The sequence below is a fragment of the Bos mutus genome, chromosome 7 (assembly GCF_027580195.1).
Source record: "Bos mutus isolate GX-2022 chromosome 7, NWIPB_WYAK_1.1, whole genome shotgun sequence".
Classification (NCBI taxonomy): Eukaryota; Metazoa; Chordata; class Mammalia; order Artiodactyla; family Bovidae; genus Bos; species Bos mutus.
In genome coordinates this window covers 53,531,723-53,557,204 of record NC_091623.1, presented here as the reverse complement: position 1 = coordinate 53,557,204, position 25,482 = coordinate 53,531,723, and the positions used below count along the sequence as shown (strand labels likewise).

Here is a 25,482-nt window from a genome sequence, read left to right as displayed (position 1 = left end):
AGACTCTGTAGTTGCAGTGTACAGGCTTAGGTACTCTGCAGCATGTGGAATCTTAGTTCCCTGACTAGGGATCTAACTGCATATCCTATATTGCAAGGTGAATTCTTAACCACTGGACCCTCAGGGAAGTCCCCGGTGGGGCTTCTTAAAACAGCCTTAAAATGTCACATATCCTGTTCTCTTACCAAGGTTCAATGATTTCTCTAGACAGTTTTCCATGTGGAAAGTTGATCTCCCAAATGCTTTACTTTTGCTTTCTCTGTTAGAAGTTTGTCATCATTTTGCTCTCTGTAATGTCACAATAGTCAATCTTCAGAACCTCAAAGACCAAGTTCTTGCCACAGTTTGATGATAGTTTTTGTTATACACTGCATGGCCCTCTCATATATATCATCCCCAATTATAAGACATCAACTCTGCAAACCTCTCATCACCCATCTGGAGCAGGAAGATGAAATGAAGATAGTAGAGCAAAGAATTCACCAAGATACCTGTTCATGTGAGCACAAGACATATATGAATGTCTTGCCTACAAGATCTGTTTGGGGTGAAGGAAAAGGTGCATTATGAAATGTCAATCAGGAGACTTTAAGAAATAACCCCTTTTGTTTAAGGAGAAAGCAGAGACCCTTTGGTGTGAGCTTCCTTATATAGTTTCAGTTCATTTCAGTCGCTCAGTCATGTCCGACTCTTCGCGACCCCATGAACTGCAGCACACCAGGCCTCCCTGTCCATCACCAACTCCTGGAGTTCACCCAAACTCATGTCCACCGAGTCGGTGATGCCATCCAGCCATCTCATCCTCTGTCGTCCCCTTCTCCTCCTGCCCCCAATCCCTCCCAGCATCCAAGTCTTTTCCAATGAGTCAACTCTTCGCATGAGGTGGCCAAAGTATTGGAGTTTCAGCTTTAGCATCAGTCTGTAGTTTCAGCTTTCCCTAATCTTTCACTTTTTGCCTTTCATTTCATACTTTCCTGTGCTCTGAAAGATCTGTCTTGATTTTTAATATTTACATTTCGAATCATTGTCTGATTCTTCCCATTTTGCATAGGTAATAATGGCTTGTCAACAACATGGCTTTCAATCAAGACAGAATGATTCATTAGTAAATTATGTGAAATCCTAAACCATGTAAATGTCATTGGTTTCACTGTAAATAGATTTTTCTTTCATATTGTCTCCCTAAGTCTAGGATCAATATTTGAAGAGAAATCCACATGGGGCTTACTATTTTGGTCATCATCCCACAATTTTATTTAATTAATTATTTTTTATTGGTGTAATAGTTAATTTACAGTCCTGTGTTAGTTTCTGCTGTACAGCAAAGTCAGTCATAGATATATCTACTCTTAGATTCTATTTGCATATAAGTCATCAGAGAGTATTGAATAGAGTTCTCTGTTCTATACATTCCACCATTTTATATAGAAACATGAGGTTACATTTCCCATTTGTTTCAGATTGGGATTGGGCATTACCTGTTTTTGTCAATATATGGTCACCATGTCTTTTCCAAAACTCTTCCCTACTTTGTTCAGATGAGATGATTCTCCTTAAAACCAAACGACCACAGCAAGAACAAGGTATTTTGGAGAAATATACACTCAATGGCAAGAAGGTAAGATTCACATGGAATAATTTCTTGTCCTCACCTTAGAAGTCCAGAATTCTATAAGATAGAAAAGAACTAGAGCAGGGTTCTCCAATCCCTGGGCCATGGACTGCTACCAGTCTGCACAGCAGGAGGTATGTGATGGGTGACCCCATTGCTCACATTGCCACCTGAACTCTGTCCCCTGTCAGATTAGTGGCAGCATAATAAATATAATTCACTTGAATCATCCCAAAACCATCCCCACCCGCATCCATGGAAAAATTGTCTTTCACGAAAACCAGTCTCTGGTGCCAAAAAGGTTGGGGACTGCTAGATTATAGGGTAATCCAAGTGATATCACACTTATTTCACCAACAGAAAGCAGAAGCTACTGTTAAATTTTCATTTGAAGGAAACTCATAACTTAGCTCCAAAAATGGTTTCAGAGAGTCACTAATGTAAATATTTCATAATGTAATTAGATATTAAATGTTTAAGATATCATTCACCTTAAGGCAATTTTATCTTAAATCTGTTGAAGAAACTTTAGTGGAATCTATCTGGTATAGCAATCTGCTTATTCAAGCTAATAAATTCAGTCAGAAACTGTGCATGTTCACTGAGAAAATATGAAACTCTCATGCTAATAAAGTGCTTGTTAGACATGTCAGAATTTATGCTGGGGGAGAGTCTCAGTCATGAACATGATAAATCTCGTGATCATAATTCGTATTTTAATCATTAGGAACAAACTCTTGGAGGAAATACCATTCAGTGCAGAGAAATTGTCGAAACCTTGAGTGTGAAATCTAGCATTATTCATAATAAGAGAATTTACCCAGGCAAGAAACTCCATCGATACCCTGACTCTGCAGAAGCCCTTGGTGAATCTTCACATCTTAAGTCACATGAGAGAATTCTTCCTCAGAAAAAATCATACAACTGTGAAACAGATGAAAATTCCTTCATCAGGAGCTCTAACTTAGCCAGCCACAAGAGACAACGTACAGGAGAGGGACCCTGTGAATGCAGTGACTGTGGGAAAGTCTTAAATTCAATCTCACATCTTAAGAAGCATGAGACAACTCATATTAGAGAGAAACCTTTTGAGTGTAGTCAGTGTGGTAAAGTATTACAGAGCCATGGGTCCATTAAGTTGCACATGAGAACCCACACTGGAGAAAAACCATTCAAGTGTTATCAGTGCGGGAAATCCTTCAGCTCAAGCTCTTACCTTGCGCGTCACAAGAGAATTCATACTGGAGAGAAGCCCTATGAATGCCATGACTGTGGAAAAACCTTCCGAGATAGCTCACTTCTCAGACAGCATGCAAGGACTCATTCAGGAGAAAAACCCTACAAATGTAATCAATGCAACAAAACCTTCAGTAGAAACGATAGGCTTACCACACACCAGATAACACATACTGGAGAGAAACCCTATAAGTGCAATGATTGTGGAAGAACCTTTAGTGTTCTCCTATACTTCAAACAACATAAGAGAATCCACACTGGAGAGATAGTCACTGAATGTAGCCTCTGTGGTAAAGCCCTAAAGAGTAAGGCATCTCTAAAGACACACATGAGGATACATACTGGAGAGAAACCTTACAAGTGTAATCAATGTGGGAAAGCTTTTAGGATGAGCTCCAACCTTACCACACATAAGAAAATTCATACAGGAGAGAAACCCTGTAAGTGCAATGACTGTGGGAAAGCCTTCAGGGATCGCTCATGCCTTAAAGAACATGTGAGAATTCACACTGGAGAAAAACCCTTTACATGTAATCAGTGTGGAAGAGCCTTCAGAGTGAAATCTTTCCTCATGTTACATAAGAAAATTCACATGAAAATGAAGTATGAATGTAAGGAATGTGGGAAAACCTTCCGTGGTCTCTTATCTCATGGGAGGCATATGAAAATCCATACCAGAGGCAAGAAACCTTTTAAGTGCAGTGAATGTGGAAAAGCTTTTAGCAGGCATGTTTCCCTTACAGTACACATAAGAACTCATACAGGGGAGAAACCCTATGAGTGTAATCAATGTGGAAAATCCTTCAGTGTAAAATGTAATCTCACTGTGCACAAAAGAATACATACTGGAGAAAAACTCTATAATTGCAAGATCTGTGGGCTCAGTTTCAGTAAACCCTTACCCTTTCAGCGTCACGAGAGAACTCATGCTCAATAAGTCCCTTTTGATGACATCCATGTAAAGTAGCTTTCAGGGAACTCTCAATCTTTAAGACATGCAACAGAACGCTACAGAACATGCAACAGAACATGCAACAGAACAGAAGTGGAAAGAACTGGTTTTGAATAATGTGAGAAAGCCTCTGAATAATGCATATATGGGAGAAGCCTAAGTTATGCAATGATTGTGAGAATTTTTTTATTCATTCATTATCCCTTAGAGAATATGTAGTAATGCTGAAAGATAATGTTTTAATATCTTCAAGACTTGTCACTTGAGAAAAATAAAAACCTAAAGTTTTAAGCCACCATGTTTTCTGTGTATTTGTTCTTTTGTTTTCCGTGCATATGTGTGTGTGGTGGTGATGGTGGTGATGGTGGTGATGTGTGCTAGGTTACTTCAGTCATGTCCAACTCTTTGCAACCCTATGGACTCTGTGGTGGTGGTAGGGAGTTGTTGTTGTTTTTTCTCCCAGTTGCTGTAATCACTAACCAATATAGTCCACAGATGGTCAGTTTTTAAAAATAACTTTTGCATGTGGTAACAAAATTAAAAAACTATTTAGTATGGGGATATAGGTTTGATAGATATTTGTGTGCATGCTTAGTCACTCAGTCATGTCCAACTCTTTGCAAACCCGTGGACTGTAGTCCACCAGATTCCTCTGTCCATGATATTCTCCAGGCAAGAATACTAGAATAGTAGCCATTCTTTAGGGGATCTTCCCAACCCAGGGATCGAACCTAGGTCTCCAGGATTGCAGGTGGATTCTTTACCTGCAATCACTATTAAGAGGAAGCCCCTTAATAGATGTTTGCCTATTAGATAAAGCTCTTAAGTTGTGCTTAAAATCACCTGCGTACCTCTACATTTCTTGTCTCCCATCACGTCCTGCACGAGGTCTGTAGTGAGTCTTCCCATGAAGACTGCAGGTGGTTCAATTCTTGGAATTATGAACTTTTCACAACACATTTTGTTTATACATTTAACATATATGAGAACGAACAAATGCATGAATCTTTACAAGGTAAAATACCTCTGGGACAGGGAGGCCTGGCATCCTGGTGTGCTGCAGTCCATGGTGTCACAGAGTCAGACACAACTTAGTGACTGAACAACAGCAGAATACCTCAGTATTAACTATTGCAAGCTCTGATCAAGATAATAGAATATTAAGGGCACTACTAATAACTCTGATTCTTGCCATCGGAATGTAGGTACTCTATGGAATCATGTATTTTTAATTCTTTTTAAAAATTGAAGTACAGTTGATTTACAGTGTTGTTTTGGGTGTTCCGCAAAGTGACTCAGTAATACATATATATGTATGTTGTTGTTCAGTCGCTAAGTCACATCTGACTCTGCATGTCTGACTGTAGCCCACCAGGCTCCTCTGTCCATGGGCTTTCCCAAGCAAGAATATTGGAATGGGTTGGCATTTCCTTCTCCAGGGGATCTTCCTGATTGAGGGATCGAACCCGAGTCTCCTGCATTGGCAAGTGGATTCTTCACTACTGAGCCACCAAGGAAGCCCATACATACATACATATATATATACATACACATATTCTTTTTCATATTCCTTTCCATTATGGTGTATTAAGTTCAGTTCAGTCGCTCAGTCGTGTCTGACTCTTTGCCAGGCTTCCCTGTCCATTACCAACTCCCGGAGTCCACCCAAACCCATGTCCATTGAATCAGTGATGCCATACAACCATCTCATCCTCTGTCATCCCCTTCTCCTCCTGCCTTCAGTCTTTCCCAGTCAGGGTCTTTTCCAATGAATTATTACAGGACATTGAATATAGTCCCCTGTACTATACAGTAGGACCTTGTTGTTTATTTTATATATATAGTAGTGTGTATCTGCTAACCCCAGTATACTAATTTATTCCTTCCTCACCCCCTTTTCCCATTCGGTAGCCATGAGTTTGTTTTCTATGTCTGAGTCTGTTTATGTTTTCTAAGTAAGTTCATTTGTGTCTTTTTTTTTTTTTTTGACCGCACTGTGCAGCTTGCAGGATCTTAGTTCCTTGGCCAGGGATCAAAACCAGGCCCTAAAAAAAGAACAAGAAACCAGGCCCTGGCAGTGAAGCACAGAGTCCTAACCACTGGACACCCAGGGAATCCCCTAGAAACATGTATTTTAAAAACAACTTTGTTGAGATATAATTCACATACCAAAAAGCTCACCCATTCAAAGTGTACAATTCACTGACTTTAAGTTACATGTACTCTTGTGCCTGATATCACATGTTGTCATTTGTGCCTGGCTTCTGCTCAGCATTACATTTTTGAGATACATTTTTGCTGTTATATCTAGCCAGAGTTTATTTTCATTGTTCTATAGTTTTTCATAGAATGAATTTGTACACTATATTGTTCAACTGTTTTGGACATTTTATCTGTTTATAGCTGGGATATTTTACAAATAGTTCTACAATGTACATTCTTATACATGTCTTTTGATTCACAACTACATATTTTTGTTGGGTATGTATTAAGGATTAGGTATGGCAAGGAGTCAGACACAACGAGTGACTGAACTAAACTGAACTGATGGTAATATTTATTTCACAACTACCATGCAGTTTTCCACAATAATTGCACCAAATTTCATTCCTGCTCTCTTGCCAATATTTCACGTTGTCTCTTTTATTTGGACCATTTTGATGAGTATGTAGGGCCATATTTTGGTTTTTCTCCGTTTTAAAAACTTTTATATTGAACTACTTTTACACTAGAGAAGGACTTCCCAGATGGTGTATGGTAAAGAATCCACCTGCCAATGCAGGAGATGCTAGAGACTTGGGTTCAACTCCTGGGTCAGGAACATCCCCTGGAGAAGGAAATGGCAACTCACTCCAGTATTCTTGCCTGGAGAATCTCATGGACAGAGGAGCCTGGTGGGCTGCCGTCTGTGGGGTCGCACAGAGTCGGACCTGACCGAAGCGACTTAGCAGCAGCAGCCAGTATTTTTGCCTGAAGAATTCCATGGACAGAGGAGCCTCATGGGCTACAGTATGGGTCACAAAGAGACACAACTGAGCAACTAACACACGTATCTCTCAGTTAAGTTCAGTCACTCAGTCATGTCCAACTCTTTGCAACCCCATGGACTGCAGCAAGCCAGGCTTCCCTGTCCATCACCAACTCCTGGAGATTGCTCAAATTCATGTCCATTGAATTGGTGATGCCATCCAACCATCTCATCCTCTGTCATCCCCTTCTCCTGCCTTCAATATTTCCCAGCAGGAGGGTCTTTTCCAACGAGCAGTTCTTAGCATCAGGTGGCCAAAGTATTGGAACTTCAGCTGCAGGATCAGTCCTTCTAATGAATATTCAGGACTGATTTCCTTCAGGATTGATTGATGTGATCTCCTTGCTGTGCAAGGGACCCTCAAGAGTCTTCTCCAGTACCACAGTTCAAAAGCATCAATTCTTTGGCGCTCAGCTTTCTTTATAGTCCAGCTCTCACATCCATACATGACTACTGGAAAAACCATAGCTTTGATTAGATGGACCTTTGTTGGCAAAGTAATGTCTCTGCTTTTACTGATGCTGTCTAGGTAGGTCATAGCTCTTCTTGCAAGTAACAAGTGTCTTTTAATTTCTTGGCTGCAGTCACCATCTGCAGTGATTTTAGAGCCCCACAAAATAAAGTCTATTACTGTTTCCATCATTTCCCCATCTGTTTGCCATGAAGTGATGGGATCAGATGCCATGATCTTAGTTTTTTGAGTTTTGAGTTTTAAGTCAACTCTTTCACTCTGCTCTTTGACCTTCATCAAGAGGCTCTTTAGTTCCTCTTTGCTTTCTGCCATAAGGGTGGTGTCATCTTCATATCAGAGGTTATTGATATTTCTCTCAGCAATCTTGATTCCAACTCATGCTTCATCCAGTTCAGCATTTCGCGTGATGTACTCTGCATATAAGTTAAATAAATAGGGTGACAATATACAGCCTTGATGTACTCCTTTCCCAACTTGGAACCAGTCCATTGTTCCAGGTAATGTTCTAACTGTTGCTTCTTGACCTTTATACAGATTTCTCAGCAGGCAGGTTAGGTGGTCTGGTATTCCCATCTCTTGAAGAATTTTCCACAGTTTGTTGTGATCCACACAGTCAAAGGCTTTAGTGTAGTCAATGAAGCAGAAGTAGTTTTTCTAGAATTCTCTTGCTTTTTCTGTGATCCAGTGGATGTTGGCAATTTGATTTCTGGTTCCACTGCTTTTTCTACATCCAGCTTGACCATCTGGAAGTTCTCGGTTCCCGTACTGTTGAAATCTGGCTTGGAGAATTTTGAGCATTACTTTGCTAGCATGTGAGATGAGTGCAATTGTGCAGTAGTTTGAGCAATTTTTGGCATTGCCTTTCTTTAGGATTGGAATGAAAACTGACCTTTTCCAGTCCTGTAGCCAATGCTGAGTTTTCCAAATTTGCTGGCATATTGAGTGCAGCATTTTCACAGCATCGTCTTATCCCTCAGAGTTTCCCAATATTAATGCAGTCAGTTTATTGGTCACTTCTTTCATAATTAGTGCTTTTTCTTATGATTTTTTTTGACCCTTCCTTGTGGCATGTGGGTTCTTAGTTCCCTGAATAGGGATTGAACCCGAGCCTTCTGCATTGGAATCATGGAATGTTAACCACTGGACCACCAGGGAAGAGCCACTGTGATTTTTTTTAAGATTGCTGGCTTATGCCTATTTTTCAGGCAACCTTGAAAAGCTTAAGTAACTATTAAATTTGTTTCCTTGCTATTTTCTTTTGTCTTCATTGCTGTGTGTGGACTTTCTCTAGTTGCAGCAAGCAGGGGCTACTCTTCATTGTGGAGTGCAGGCTCCTCACTGTGGTGGCTTCTCTTATTGCGGAGCATGGACTCTAGGCACACAGACTTCAGTAGTTGCAGCACCTGGGCTCTAGAGTGCAGACTCAGTAGTTTTGGCTCATGGGCTTAGTTGCTCTGTGGCATGTGGAATTTCCCAGACCACGATTGAACCTGTGTCCCCTGCGTTGGCAGGCAGATTCTTAATCATTGGACCACCTGGAAAGTCCCAACCTTGCTACTTCTTTGCTACAGTGATACTAACCTCGTACATGTAGACTTTAATTAAAAAAGCAGAAAATTTTCTTGTGACTTTGTAAAGATCCCATGACACATTCTATCCATCACTGAGTCTCTGTCCCTATGGGGACTAAGGCACTCTGGTTCTCTAGTCCTTTAGTGATTTTGGCTCATAGAAGGCTGGGAACTAGTCTGTGGAGAAGCCCATCAGTTCCCTTCAGGTTAGACCCAAGATTCAAGAATGAGAAGCTCTGGAGGTTAGAGGAAATGTGGGGGGGGAATGACATATACCTGTCTGTCCTCTCAGGGTCAGGAAGTCAGCCATGCAGGAGTTCTCCCTTCTAAGATCTGTGCTCCTTAAGGATTTGAACTGCCTAAGGGAAGAAGTGATGGTACACATTTGGCTAATGAGAACCTTTGAAAATTGAGCACCACCACCCCCCACCCCCACCCCCACACACACACACTCCTCTGGGCCACAGAGACTACAGACGGTTCACCTGTGAACAGCACTCCTTAGCTCAGGAAACAGCGCACTTGAGTCTCCTGGGATGATCCCTCTTGCTCTGGAGCCAGATGCCTTACTTAGGCCATCTACCCTTTGTGGGGGCAGATCTTCCGTCTCCATCCTTCAATATCCAGAGGAAAGGTAGATGAGTACATTGATAGCTCCAAGGTAATCTGAAGTGCCCAATAAATGCAGTGAGAAAATTGAAGAGTTTTTTTAATAATTTTATTTATTTATTTTTGGCTGTGCTGGGTCAACAACACAAGAGAAGACTCTACACATGGAATCACCAGATGGTCAACACCAAAATCAGATTGATTATATTCTTTGCAGCCAAAGATGGAGAAGCTCTATACAGTCAGCAAAAACAAGACCAGGAGCTGACTCTGGCTCAGATCATGAACTCCTTATTGCCAAATTCAGACTTAAATTGAAGAAAGAAGGGAAAACCACTAGACCATTCAGGTATGACCTAAATCAAATTCCTGATGATTATACAGTGGAAGTGAGAAATAGATTTAAGGGCCTAGATCTGATAGATAGAGTGCCTGATGAACTATGGACGGAGGTTCGTGACATTGTATAGGAGACAGGGATCAAGACCATCCCCATGGAAAAGAAATGCCAAAAAGCAAAATGGCTGTCTGAGGAGGCCTTACAAATAGCTGTGAAAAGAAGAGAAGTGAAAAGCAAAGGAGAAAAGGAAAGATATAAGCATCTGAATGCAGAGTTCCAAAGAATAGCAAGGAAAGATAAGAAAGCCTTCTTCAGTGATCAATGCAAAGAAATAGAGGAAAACAACAGAATGGGAAAGACTAGAGATCTCTTCAAGAAAATTAGAGATACCAAGGGAACATTTCATGCAAAGATGGGCTCGATAAAGGATAGAAGTGGTGTGGACCTAACAGAAGCAGAAGATATTAAGAAGAGGTGGCAAGAATACACAGAAGAACTGTACAAAAAAGATCTTCATGACCAATATAATCACAGTGGTTTGATCACTCACCTAGAGCCAGACATCCTGGAATGTGAAGTCAAGTGGGCTTTAGAAAGGAACAAAGCTAGTGGAGGTGATGGAATTCCAATTGAGCTATTTCAAATCCTGGAAGATGATGCTGTGAAAGTGCTGCACTCAATATGCCAGCAAATTTGGAAAACTCAGCAGTGGCCACAGGACTGGAAAAGGGCAGTTTTCATTCCAATCCCAAAGAAAGGCAATGCCAAAGAATGCTCAAACTAGCACACAACTGCACTCATCTCACATACTACCAAAGTAATGCTCAAAATTCTCCAAGCCAGGCTTCAGCAATATGTGAACCGTGAACTTCCAGATGTGCAAGCTGGATTTAGAAAAGGCCGAGGAACCAGAGATCAAATTGCCAACATCCACTAGATCATGGAAAAAGCAAGAGAATTCCAGAAAAACATCTATTTCTGCTTTATTGACTATGCCAAAGCCTTTGACTGTGTGGATCACAATAAACTGTGGAAAATTCTGAAAGAGATGGGAATACGAGACCATCTGATCTGCCTCTTGAGAAATTTGTATGCAGGTCAGGAAGCAACAGTTAGAACTGGACATGGAACAACAGACTGGTTCCAAATAGGAAAAGGAGTTTGTCAAGGCTGTATATTGTCACCCTGTTTGTTTAACTTATATGCAGAGTACATCACGAGAAATGCTGGACTGGAAGAAACACAAGCTGGAATCAAGATTGCTGGGAGAAATATCAATAACCTCAGATATGCAGATGACACCACCCATATGGCAGAAAGTGAAGAGGAAGTAAAGAGACTCATGATGAAAGTGAAAGTGTAGAGTGAAAAAGTTGGCTTAAAGCTCAACATTCAGGAAAGTAAGATCATGGCATCCGGTCCCATCACTTCATGGGAAATAGATGGGGAAACAGTGGAAACAGTGTCACACTTTATTTTTCTGGGCTCCAAAATCACTGCAGATGGTGACTGCAGCCATGAAATTAAAAGACACTCCTTGGAAGGAAAGTTATGACCAACCTAGATAGCATATTGAAAATCAGAGACATTACTTTGCCAACAAAGGTTCATCTAGTCAAGGCTATGCTTTTTCCAGTGGTCATGTATGGATGTGAGAGTTGGACTGTGAAGAAGGCTGAGCGCCGAAGAATTGATGCTTTTGAACTGTGGTGTTGGAGAAGACTCTTGAGTGTCCCTTGGACTGCAAGGAGATCCAACCAGTCCATTCTAAAGGAGATCAGCCCTGGGTGTTCTTTGGAAGGAATGATGCTAAAGCTGAAACTCCAGTACTTTGGCCACCTCATGCGAAGAGTTGACTCATTGGAAAAGTCTCTCATGCTGGGAGGGATTGGGGGCAAGAGGAGAAGGGGATGACAGAGGATGAGATGGCTGGATGGCATCACTGAGTTGATGGATATGAGTCTGAGTGAACTCCGGGAGTTGATGATGGACAGGGAGGCCTGGCGTGCTGCGATTCATGGGGTCGCAAAGAGTCGGACATGACTGAGCGACTGATCTGATCTGATCTGACAAGTTTTTGACTTTGGTATATTTATCCTCCCACTTTCATCCAGTTTGCCTTCAGCTTTCATCATTTCTGGCTCTGATCTCCTAAATCCCAGGAACCCACCTGAGCATGAATGAGCCCCTTCAGAAATCTGGCACCTGTTTTATAATTCTCTACCAATTTTTTTGGTAGTGAGTGGGCCTGGAGTGGGGTGAGTTCAGCTTTTTTATTTTCCCATTCCTTGTTCCAGATTTCATTCTTAGAGAATTCAAGTCTTGTCCTCATCTCCTACTTGTGAGAACTCTGGGCAAGAAGGTTGAGACCCACTGGTCTACTTTTCTAGTCGTTCTTTGAAAACCTCCAAGCAAAACATTACAAAATATTTTAAACCATGAAAACAGCACAGTGAGCAGTAAAATAAATAGCCATCCAACCACCTTACAGAATTAATGCAAACCTTTTGTCTTATTGGCCTCAGACACCTTTAAAAAAATTGTGTCAAAGGTAGACATCATTACAGAGCATGCTGGATGCTCAGAAGAAAACTGCCCAGACAGAAGCCGGGAGCTACAAGCTTTCAGAGTGAACAGGGTCTCAGTGCAGTTTCAGGAAAACATATGTGTGTTAGAGCATATGGATATATGAACCTACCTTTTCAACTATAAATTGTAGGAAATCTAAATATAGATGAAGTGAATCAGAAGAGAAAAACAAATACCAGACATTAATGCATGGACGGAGGAGCCTGGTAGGAGGAGCTGGTAGGAGGAGCCTGGTAGGAGGAGCCTCCAAGGGGTCACGAATAGTCAGACACAACTAAGCGTCTTCACTTTCACTTTTCACTTTCATGCATTGGAGAAGGAAATGGCAACCCACTCCAGTGTTCTTGCCTGGAGAATCCCAGGGACAGGGGAGCCTGGTGGGCTGCCGTCTATGGGGTCACACAGAGTCGGACACGACTGAAGCAACTTAGCAGCAGCAGCAGCATGGAATCTGGAAAAATACTACCAATGAACCTTGTGCAGGGCAAGAATAAAGCCACAGCTGTAGAGAAGGGACTTGTGGACACAGCAGGGGAAGGAAAGGGTGGGACAAATTGAGAGAGTAGCATTGAAACATTGTGTGTGAGTGTGTGTGTTAGTTGCTCAGTCATGTCTGACTCTTTGTGACCCCACAGACTGTAGCTTGCCAGGCTCCACTGTCCATGGAATTGTACAGGCAATAATACTGGAGTGAATTAAAAAATGGGCCAAAGAACTAAACAGACATTTCTCCAAAGAAGACATACAGATGGCTAACAAACACATGAAGAGATGCTCAACATCACTCATTATCAGAGAAATGCAAATCAAAACCACAATGAGGCACCATCTCACGCCAGTCAGAATGGCTGCTAGCAAAAAGTCTACAAACAATGAATGCTGGAGAGGGTGTGGAGAAAAGAGAACCCTCTTACACTGTTGGTGGGAATGGAAACTAGTACAGCCACTATGGAGAACAGTGTGGAGATTCCTTAAAAAACTGGAAATAGAACTGCCATATGACCTAGCAATCCCACTGCTGGGCATACACACTGAGAAAACCAGAATTGAAAGAGACACGTGTACCCCAATGTTCATCGCAGCACTGTTTACACTAGCCAGGACATGGAAGCAACCTAGATGTCCATCAGCAGATGAATGGATAAGAAAGCTGTGGTACATATACACAATGGAGTATTACTCAGCTATTAAAAAAGAATACATTTGAAACAGTTCTAATGAGGTGGATGAAACTGTCTATTATACAGAGTGAAGTAAGTCAGAAAGAAAAACACCAATACAGTATATTAAAGCATATGTATGGAATTTATAAAGATAGTAATGATGACCCTATATATGAGACAGCAAAGGAGACACAGATGGATAGAATGGACTTTTGGACTCTGTGGGAGAAGGCAAGGATGGGATGATTTGAGAGAATAGCACTGAAACATGTATATTACCATATGTGAAATAGATCGCCAGTCCAGGTTCAATGCATGAGACAGGGTGCTCAAGGTCAGTGCACTGGGATGACCCTGAGGGATGGGCTGGGGAAGGAGGTGGGAGGGGTTTCAAGATGGGGGACACATGTACACCCATGGCTGATTCATGTCAATTTACAGCAAAAACCAATATTGTAAAGTAACTAGCCTCCAATTAAAATAAATAAATAAATTAAAAAAAAAAAAAAAAAAAAGAATCCTGGAGTGCATTGCCATTTCCTCCTCCAGGGGATCTTCCCAACCCAGGGATTGAACCCAGGTCTCCCCATTGCAGGTAGATTCTTTACTATCTAAGCCACCAGGGAAGTCCTGAAACATACATTACCATATGTAAAACGGGTAGCCAGAAGGACGCTGCTGTATAACACAGGGAGCTCAGCTCAGTGCTCCGTGATGACTTAGAGGGATGGGATAGGGGTTTGTGTCTAGGAGGCTCAAGAGAGGGGATATATGTATATGAATGGCTGATTAAGGTTTCCCAGGTGGCTCAGCAGTAAAGAATCTGCCTCCAATGCAGAAGACACAGGAGACACTGGTTTAATCCCTGGGTTGTGAAGATACCCTGGAGGAGGGCATGGCAACCCACTCCAGTATTCTTGCCTGGAGAATCCCATGGGTAGAGGAGCCTGGTGGGCTACAGTCCATGGAGTCACAAAGAGTCAGACACTACTGAAGCGACTGAGCACGCATCCATGGCTGATTCACTTTGCTGTACAGCAGAATCTAACACAACATTGTAAAGCAATTATTTTCCATAAAAAAATCATTTAAAATATAGGTCAAGTATTTCTGATGAAAATCTAGCACCCAAATTGAGATGTGCTCTAACCATAAAACATACACCAGATTTTGAACTCTTTCTATGAAAAAATAATATAAAATAGCTCACTAATAATTTTTATATTGGTTTCATGTTGAGACGACCTTTTGTATATATTGGGTTAAATAAAATTATATTAAAATAGAAAAATTTAAAGATAAGACATACACATACATAGGAAGTCCTCTTTCTTATTATTTCCCTCCTGCCTTTCCCAGAGAATACTTGGTGGGCATTCACCATGCTTAGTTTAACACTGTTGTTACGTATGGATGTGTCTCCATAAATACTCTAGGAAACAGAATTGGACATACCCAAATACCCATTGACTCAGAGAAGGCAATGGCACCCCACTCCAGTACTCTTGCCTGGAAAATCCCATGGACGGAGGAGCCTGCTAGGCTGCAGTCCATGGGGTCGCTAAGAGTCGGACACGACTGAGCAACTCCACTTTCACTTTTCACTTTCATGCGTTGGAGAAGGAAATGGCAACCCACTCCAGTGTTCTTGCCTGGAGAATCCCAGGGACAGGGGAGCCTGGTGGGCTTCCATTTATGGGGTCGCACAGAGTCGGACATGACTGAAGTGACTTAGCAGCAAATACCCATTGATGTTAGATTGATGTATGTTAAAATCAATGGGCCAGGGGTTAAAATGGGCCAGGACTTCCCTAGTGGCCCAATGGGTAAGACTCCACCCTTCCAGAAGATGGGGCTCAGGTTTGATTCCTGGTCAGGGAAATAAATCCCACATGCCTCATGCAAGTTTGCATGCTACAGCTAAAAAGATCCTCCATGCTGCAACTAAGACCCAGTGCAGCCAAATAAATATTTTAAATACTGTAAAAAAAAATGAAGTAAGTATGAAACAATACTTGAATTTGAATTAGAACATGTTTTCTGGTAGGTTTGGTGGTGATGGTGGTGTGGTTTAGTTGCTAAGTCGTGTCCAACTCTTGAAACCCCATGAACTGTAGTCCACCAGACTCCTCTGTCCATGGGATTTCCCAAGCAAGAATACTGAAGTGGGTTGCCATTTCCTTCTCCAGGGAAACTTCCCTGGAAGTTTCAACCCAGGGATTGAACCCATGTCTCCTATATGGCAGGCGGTCTCCTGCGTTGCAGGCATTCTTTACTGCTGAGCCACCAAGGAAGCTCTGGTAGGTTTAAGCCCTTCATTGTCACTCTCTGTACTTTTCCAGATGCTTGAAATCTGACATTATAAAACATCATAAAAGTAAACAATTGTTCATTTTAAGGGGTATTTGTATATTTTCATAACTGTGACCATACTCTAGCTGTGTATAAATTGCTTTTATCCTTTAATATTTTTTCAGGCTAGCTTTATACATGTAGAACTAACTTAAATATTTTTATTTTGAGCATTAAAAAGTTAATATGATGAACATTCAAAAAATAAAGTAGGATGAAATAACATTAAAATAGTATTGCAATAACATGGCATATCATAGCCATGCCATAACTTATTTAAATGATTTCCTCCCTCTATTTCATTATACTAAGAGGATTCCCAGTGGGAATTTGTGCACATCCTTCCTTTCTCAGCCTTGAGACATTACTCTTGGGATGTTCTCCTTCCTCTGTCCCTCCTTTTTCACTCTGTCTCACTCTCAAGTTCCCTTCTAGGCATTAGGCCAAGGGAGAAAAGCAAAGTGAACACAAGAATCAAGATGTATTCAGCTTTTGTTATAAGAACTCAATTTCTTGAGAAATCAACCTATTTGTTTAGAGGAAGTTTCTCTAATACTTATTGGAAGCAGTTCAGCCAATAATTGAAAAAAGAATTAAAATATCATCATTTAGTAATTCATCGTGAGTTAAGGGATCCAGGCCAAAAGTGTTATAAGAAGATAAATAGACATATGCTTCCTCATGAAAATATTTAAGGATGTTTGCCAAAAATTGACCTAAATTTAATCAAATTCTAGACTAGAGGTAGGCACATTTTTTTCAAGAGAGAGCCAAATAGTAAAAGTTTTAGGTTTTGTGGGCTATATGGTCTTTGACATGAGTATTGTCAACTCAGATGTAGCAAGGAACCTGCCAAGGACAGTAAATAAATGAATGACTGTGTTCCAATAAACCTTTATTTACTGTTACTAAAATAAATAAAATGAGGCTTCCTGGGTAGCTCAACAGGTAAAGAATCCACCTGCAATACAGAAGACCCTGGTTCAATCCCTGGGTTGAGAAGATCCCCTGGAAAAGGGAACAGCTACACACTCCACTATTCTGGCCTGGAGAATTCCACGGATTATATTAGTCCACAGGGTCACAAAGAGTCGGACACCACTGAGCAACATTCACTTTCACTTTCAAACAGCAAGCAGAATTTTGTCCACAGACTGTATTTTCCCAAACTGTATTCTAGAGTACAGTCTTTTAAAAAATATTTGTTCATTTATTTGGCTGTGCTGGGTCTTTGTTGGGGCATGTGGGATCTTTGATCTTCGTTGTGGCATGCAGGATCTTTTGTTCTTTAGTGTGGCTTATGAACTCTTACATGCAGCATGCGGGATCTAGTTCCCTGACCAGGAATCCAACCTGGGCCCCCTGTAGTGAGAGCATGGAGTGTTAGCCACTGGACCATGATGGAGGTCCCTAGAATGCAGTCCTAATTTTATACTGGAATGATTTGCTTGGAGGCATCTTAAGGGAGAAAACAACATTCCATGACTGTTCTTCCAAGTAAGTACCCCTACTTGACAAAAAATAGATGGACTATAAAAACTTAGGACATGGGGCAGTGTGGAGGGAAATTTTGAGGAAATGTAAAATGAGAAAAGGAGAGAGGAGGAAGCAGGAAAAAAGACCTGTAACTGATTTGGTTTCAAAACAGACACACAGGGATTCCCTGGTAGTCCAGTGTTTAAGAATCCACTTGGCAATACTGGGGACACGGGTTCGATCCCTACTCTGGGAAGATCCCACATGCCTCGGAGCAACTAAGACCGTGTGCCGCAACTACTAAAGCCCGAGCACCCTAGAGCCTGTGCCCTGCAACAAGAGACGCCACTCAGTAAGAAGCCTGCACACCACAGTGAAGGGTAGCCACAGCTCGACACAACTAGACAAAGCCCTCGAGCAGCAATGAGGTCCCAGTTCAGTTTATTTCAGTCGCTCAGTCATGTCCGACTCTTCGCGACCCCATGAATCGCAGCATGCCAGGCCTCCCTGTCCATCACCAACTCCCGGAGTTCACACAGACCCACGCCCATCGAGTCAGTGATGCCATCCAGCCATCTCACCCTCTGTCGTCCCCTTCTCCTCCTGCCCCCAAACCCTCCCAGCATCAGAGTCTTTTCCAATGAGTCAACTCTTCGCATGAGGTGGCCAAAGTACTGGAGTTTCAGCTTTAGCATCATTCCTTCCAAAGAAATCCCAGGGCTGATCTCCTTCAGAATGGACTGGTTGGATCTCCTTGCAGTCCAAGGGACTCTCAAGAGTCTTCTCCAACACCACAGTTCAATTCTTTGGCTCTCAGCCTTCTTCACAGTCCAACTCTCACATCCATACATGACCACTGGAAAAACCATAGCCTTGACTAGACGGACCTTTGTTGGCAAACTAATGTCTCTGCTTTTCAATGTGCTGTCGAGGTTGGTCATAACTTTCCTTCCAAGGAGTAAGCGTCTTTTAATTTCATGGCTGCAGTCACCATCTGCAGTGATTTTGGAGCCCCAAAAAATAAAGTCTGACACTGTTTCCACTGTGGCCATAGCAAACACCCTCTTCCAACAACACAAGAGAAGACTCTACACATGGACATCACCAGATGGTCAACACTGAAATCAGATTGATTATATTCTTTGCAGCCAAAGATGGGGAGCTGACTGTGGCTCAGATCATGAACTCCTTATTGCCAAATTCAGACTTAAATTGAAGAAAGTAGGGAAAACCACTAGACCATTCAGGTATGACCTAAATCAAATCCCTTATGATTATACAGTGGAAGTGAGAAATAGATTTAAAGGACTAGATCTGATAGATAGAGTGCCTGATGAACTATGGAATGAGGTTCATGACATTGTATAGGAAACAGGGATCAAGACCATCCCCATGGAAAAGAAATGCCAAAAAGCAAAATGGCTGTCTGAGGAGGCCTTACAAATAGCTGTGAAAAGAAAAGAAGCGAAAAGCAAAGGAGAACAGGAAAGATAAGCATCTGAATGCAGAGTTCCAAAGAATAGCAAGAAGAGATAAGAAAGCCTTCCTAAGTGATCAGTGCAAAGAAATAGAGGATAACAACAGAATGGGAAAGACTAGAGATCTCTTCAAGAAAATTAGAGATACCAAGGGAACATTTCATGCAAAGATGGGCTCAATAAAGGACAGAAATGGTATGGACCTAACAGAAGCAGTAGATATTAATAAGAGGTGGCAGGAATACACAGAAGAACTGTACAAATGAGGTCCCAATGCAGCCATAAATACATAAATCTTAAAAAAAGGAAAAGGCCCCATAGACACAAAATTAAGGAAGTTTCTCTGAAGTTTTGTTTTCTTGTCTCCATCTTTCCATCAGCTCCACTGACAGCATGAAACCTGGAAACCTCTCCAATACCTCAGAATTCCTCCCTCTGGGACTGTCAGGGGATCCAGAATTGCAGCCCCTCCTTTTCTGCCTGTTCCTGTCCATGTACTTGGTCACTGTGCTGGGTAACCTGCTCATCATCCTGGCCATCATCTGTGACCCCCACCTCCACACCCCCATGTACTTCTTCCTCTCCAACCTGTCCTTTGTAGACATCTGCTTCACCTCCACAACCATACCTAAGATGCTGGTGAACATCCAGACCCAGAGCAAATCCATCAGTTACACAGTTACAAATCTGCTTGGTCCAGACATTTGCTGGACTGGAAAATGGAGTGCTGGTGATGATGGCCTATGATCGATTTGTGACCATCTGTCACCCGCTGAGGTACAAGGCCATCATGAATCCCAAGCTCTGTGGGCTGCTGGCTCTGGTCTCTTTCTCTATTAGTGTTCTCAACACCCTGCTCCACACTCTGATGGCCCTGCAGCTGTCCTTTTGCACAGACCTGAAAATTCACTTTTTCTGTGAACAGGCTCATATTCTCAAACTCACCTGTTCGACATCCTTGTCAATAACATCCTTGTGTATTTAGTGGGATCAGCCTGTTGGGTATTATTCCTCTCTCTGGGATAATTGTCTCTAATTGTCTCTTATATTCGAATTGTCTCTTCTGTCCTGAAAATCCCATCAACTGGTGGAAAGTATAGGCATTTTTCTATCTGTGAGTCACGATTAATAGTTGTTTCCTTGTTTTACGAGACAGGCTTTGGAGTGTACCTTAGTTCTGTACACTAGAACTTAGGGCTTCCCTGGTGGCTCAGAGGTTAAAGTGTCTGCCTCCAATGCAGGAGACCCAGGATTGATCCCTGGGTTCAATCCCTGGGTTGGGAAGTGCCCTTGGAGAAGGAAATGGCAACCTACTCCAGTATTCTTGCCTGGAAAATCCCATGGTCGGAGGAGCCTGGTAGGCTACAGTCAATCGGGTCGCAAAGAGTCAGACACAACTGAGCAACTTCACTTTCACTTTCTTTAGTTCTGTAGCCACTCATTCCTCCAGAAAGAGTGCAATAGTATCTGTGGTGTACACTATGATCACTCCTATGATGAACCCCTTTGTCTGTAGCCTGAAGAACAAGGACATGATGGGGGCTTTGAAGAAATTCATCTCTAGAATATCATGTTTCCATTGATGTTCAGTTGCTTTGTACTTATATTCCTAGAATATAGAGCTTCCCTGGTGGTTCAGATGGTAAAGAATCTGCCTGCAGTGAAGGAGACCCAGGTTCAATCCCTGGGTCAGGAAGATTCCCCAGAGAAGAAAATGGCAACCCACTTCAGTATTCTTGCCTGGAGAATCCCATGGACAGAGGAGCCAGGTGGACTACAATCCATGGGGCTGCAAAGACTTCAGGGCTGCAAAGAGGTGGACACACGACTGACTGACTTTAACTTCCTAGAATATAAAAGAGAGATAAATAATGAACAGTCCAGAAAGTCTGACCAACTTCTTGAAATACTTAATACCAGAGATCAAATGGATAAGGATGAGAATTTTTTTTAATTAAAAACCTAGGGTTTCTCTTTTTAAAATTTTATTTGACTTTATTTTTAAATATTTATTTATTTGGCTGCTCCAGGTCTTAGTTGCAGCATGTGGGATCTAGTTCCTTGACCAGGGATAGAACCCAGGTCCCCTGCATTGGGAGTGCAGAGTCTTAGCCACTGGACCAGGAAAGTTCTCATTTTTATATTTTTGGGGGGTAAGAATTTTGGAATCAGACCACCTGAATTTGAATCCTACTTCTACTAAACAATAGCTCTGTGACCTTTGACAGTTTACTTGAACTTTCTAAGCTCAGCTTCCTCATCTGCAAAATTGGCATAATGATATTATAATATTTACAATTTTGGAAGATTTTAATTACTTCAGCTCTGTCAGTGAGAATGCCCACTTTCATCAATAATAAGGTAAAAGTCTTGACTCCAACAGGTCAAATGATAAAAACAGTTATCATCTTTTCTAACAGTGACTTCAAAGGTCAGGTAGGTCTAGGCACAAAAGCACAGGACTCCATTTCATTCTTTTTGCCTTCCTCTTAAGGCATCCCCTGATGGTCACCAATGGCTATAGCTGGGCAGAGACATTTCAGACACAACACGTGTGCATGCTCAGTTGCTTGGTCGTGTCCATCTTTGTGACCCTGTGGACTGTAGCCCACCAGGCTCCTCTGCCCATGGGATTTCCCAGGCAAGAATACTGGAGTGGGTTGTCATTCCCTTCTCCAGGGGATCAAACTCAGGGATCAAACCCACATCTCCTGCATCCATTGTATCTCCTACATTGCAGGCAGATTCTTTACTACTGAGCCACCAGGTAAGCCCTTTCAGATACAGTCAGTTCAGTTCAGTTGCTCAGTCATGTCCAACTCTTTGCGATACCATGAACCGCAGCACGCCAGGCCTCCCTGTCCATCACCACCTCCCAGAGTTCACCCAAACGCATGTCCATCGAGTCAATGATGCCATCCAACCATCTATCCTCTGTCGTCCCCTTCTCATCCCACCTTCAAACTTTCCCAGAATCAGGATCTTTTCCAATGAGTTAGTTCTTCGCATCAAATGGCCAAAGTACTGGTTTCATCTTCAACATCAGTTCTTCCAATGAATATTCAGTAATGATTTCTTTTAGGATTGACTGGTTTGATCTCCTTGCAGTCCAAGAGACTACTCTCAAGAGTCTTCTCTAACACCACAGTTCAAAAGCATCAATTCTTCGGCGCTCAGTTTTCTTTATAGTCCAACTCTCACATCCATATATGACTACTGTAAAAAACATAGCTTTAACTAGACAGACCTTTGTTGGCAAAGTAATGTCTCTGCTTTTTAATAAGCTGTCTAGGTTGGTCATAACTTTTCTTCCAAGGAGTAAGCGTCTTTTAATTTCTTGACTGCAGTCACCATCTGCAGTGATTTTGGACACCCCCCCCCTCAAATAAAATTAATTCTGTCACTGTTTCCACAGTTTCCCCATCTATTTGCCATGAAGTGATGGGATCGGATGCCATGATCTTAGTTTTCTGAATGTTGAGTTTTAAGCCTACCTTTTCACTCTCCTCTTTCACTTTGATCAAGAGGCTCTTTAGTTCTTCTTTGCTTTCTGCCATAAGGGTGGTGTCATCTGCATATCTGAGGTTATTGACATTTTCCCCGGCAGTCTTGATTCCAACTTGTGCTTCATCCAGTCCAGCGTTTCTCATGATGTACTCTGCATATAAGTTAAATAAGCAGGGTGACAATATACAGTCTTGACACACTCCTTTCCCGATTTGGAACCAGTCTACTGTTCTATGTCCAGTTCTAACTGTTGCTTCTTGACCTACATACAGATTTAATATTGTCAGACACAGTAACTAGAAATAAAACTCTCTCCCTCTCCTTTGGTCTTTTTGCAATGCAAAAAGAATCTTGCCCAGGAAATGCCCCAAAGACATTGTTTTTATTATCAGCCTGAACTGGGACATGTTCTGCATTAGTTTCCTATTGTCACTGTAATGGACTTCCCTGGTGGTTAGTTGATAAAGAATCTGCCTACAGTGCAGAAGATCTGGGTTCAGTCCCTGGGTTGGGAAGATCCCCTGGAGAAGGAAATGGCAACCCACTCCAGGATTCTTGCCTGAAGAATTCTGTGGACAGAAGAGCCTGATGGGCTCCAGTCCATGGGGTTGCAAAGAGTCAGACATAACTGAGCAACTTTCACTCACTCACTGTCATTGTAACACATATCACAAGCTTAGTATCTTAAAACAACACAAATGTTTTCTTTTGCAGTCTTGGAAGTCAAAAGCCTGAAATCAGCTTCACTGGGCAAAAGTCAAAGTGTTGGGCTCCTTCTGAAAGTTCTGAGAAAAGAATGAAATGCCGAATTTGCAGGGAGTTTTTGTTGTTTTTGTTTTTTGCCATTCATCATGGCTTGTAGGATCTTAGTTCCTTGACCAGGAATTGAACCCTGGTTAGGGCTGTGAGAATGCCAGGAATTCCCTAATCACTGGAATTCCCGGGAATTTCTCAGAGTTATTATTTAATACATAAAGAATTTCTCTTCAGGGTGATGAAAATGATCAGGAAATGGATAATGTTAGTGGTCACACAACATTGTGGATGTTCTTAATGCCATGGAATTGTACACTTTAAATGGCTGAAATAATATTTTTCTCTTTTAAAAGGAGAACCACTTTATTTTGAGTAGTAAACAAAATTCCATTTATAACATAATAAACAAATATTCCATCAGTTTCTTCACAGTTAGTCCAAAGAACAAAGCCCCTGACTTAATTATAATTTACATTTAACCTTAAATATTTTAAAATCCTGAGAGGGCGCGTGAACGGCTCCCTGCAGACTGGTCATGGCGCTCCACGTCCCCAAGGCCCTGGGCTTTGCCCAGATGCTCAAGGAGGGAGCGAAGCATTTTTCAGGATTAGAAGAGGCTGTGTACAGGAACATACAGGCTTGCAAGGAGCTGGCCCAAACAACTCGTACAGCATATGGACCAAATGGAATGAACAAAATGGTTATCAACCACCTGGAGAAATTGCTTGTGACAAACGATGCAGCGACTATTTTAAGAGAGCTAGAAGTACAGCATCCTGCTGCAAAAATGATTGTAATGGCCTCTCATATGCAAGAGCAAGAGGTTGGAGATGGCACAAACTTTGTTCTGGTTTTTGCTGGAGCTCTTCTGGAATTAGCTGAAGAGCTTCTCAGACTTGGCCTGTCAGTTTCAGAGGTCATAGAAGGTTATGAAATAGCCTGCAAAAAAGCTCATGAGATTCCTCCTGACTTGGTATGTTGCTCTGCAAAAAATCTACAGGATGTTGATGAAGTGTCGTCTCTACTTCATACCTCTGTAATGAGTAAACAATATGGTAATGAAGTGTTTCTGGCCAAGCTTATAGCTCAGGCATGTGTATCCATTTTTCCTGACTCTGGCCATTTCAATGTTGATAACATCAGAGTTTGTAAGATTCTGGGCTCTGGTGTGCATTCCTCTTCAGTACTGCATGGCATGGTTTTTAAGAAGGAGACTGAAGGTGATGTAACATCTGTCAAAGATGCAAAAATAGCAGTGTACTCTTGTCCTTTTGATGGCATGATAACAGAAACTAAGGGAACGGTGTTGATAAAGAGTGCTGAAGAACTGATGAATTTTAGTAAGGGAGAAGAAAATCTCATGGATGCACAAGTCAAAGCTATTGCTGATACTGGTGCAAATGTCATAGTAACAGGTGGCAGAGTGGCAGACATGGCTCTTCACTATGCAAACAAATACAATATCATGTTGGTGAGGCTGAACTCAAAATGGGATCTCAGAAGATTATGCAAAACAGTTGGTGCTATAGCTCTTCCTAGATTGAATCCTCCTGTCCTTGAAGAAATGGGGCATTGTGACAGTGTTTACCTGTCAGAGGTGGGAGATACACAAGTGGTTGTGTTTAAGCATGAAAAGGAAGATGGTGCCATTTCTACCATAGTGCTTCGAGGCTCTACAGACAACCTGATGGATGATATAGAGAGGGCAGTAGATGATGGTGTTAATACTTTCAAAGTTCTCACAAGGGATAAACGTCTTGTACCTGGAGGTGGAGCAACAGAAATTGAATTAGCCAAACAGATCACATCGTATGGAGAGACGTGCCCTGGACTTGAACAGTATGCCATTAAGAAGTTTGCAGAGGCATTTGAAGCTATTCCCCGGGCACTGGCAGAAAACTCTGGAGTTAAGGCCAATGAAGTAATCTCTAAACTCTATGCAGTACATCAAGAAGGAAATAAAAACATTGGATTAGATATTGAGGCTGAAGTTCCTGCTGTAAAGGACATGTTGGAAGCTGGTGTCCTAGATACTTACCTGGGAAAACACTGGGCTATTAAACTGGCTACTAATGCTGCCGTCACTGTTCTCAGAGTGGATCAGATCATCATGGCAAAACCAGCGGGTGGGCCCAAGCCTCCAAGTGGGAAGAAAGACTGGGATGAAGACCAAAATGACTGAATGGTTTCATTTTACTGTAGGTGAAGGTTGTATTTGTAGTAGTACTATAGGAATTGCCTGATGTTTTCATATTCTCCTTAAATTAAGAAGTGTTTTGTGTTTGTATCTTGTATCCTTAAATGGATGATGCAATAAACATATTACTATCGAAAAAAAAAA

At 41.8% G+C, this 25,482-nt stretch overlaps 1 protein-coding gene, 1 non-coding gene and 1 pseudogene across 2 annotated transcripts; all 3 read left to right on the top strand.

The window, feature by feature from the left end:
* The first annotated feature begins 2,756 nt into the window (after nucleotides 1–2,756).
* On the top strand, nucleotides 2,757–3,785 carry LOC102268393 (zinc finger protein ZFP2-like). Its single transcript, XM_070374714.1, has one exon. It carries the CDS (start codon nucleotides 2,757–2,759, stop codon nucleotides 3,783–3,785), a length of 1,029 nt encoding a protein of 342 aa, XP_070230815.1.
* Nucleotides 3,786–19,271: 15,486 nt separating this feature from the next.
* Nucleotides 19,272–20,461, top strand: LOC102268662 (olfactory receptor 7G3-like; annotated as a pseudogene).
* Nucleotides 20,462–23,645: 3,184 nt separating this feature from the next.
* LOC102267269 (T-complex protein 1 subunit theta) lies at nucleotides 23,646–25,482 on the top strand. Its single transcript, XR_011464767.1, has one exon. It is a non-coding gene; the product is annotated as a T-complex protein 1 subunit theta (transcript).

Coding starts and splice junctions, on each gene's coding strand:
- LOC102268393 (XM_070374714.1), top strand. CDS start 2,757: ATGAGAACCCACACTGGAGAAAAACCATTCAAGTGTTATCAGTGCGGG.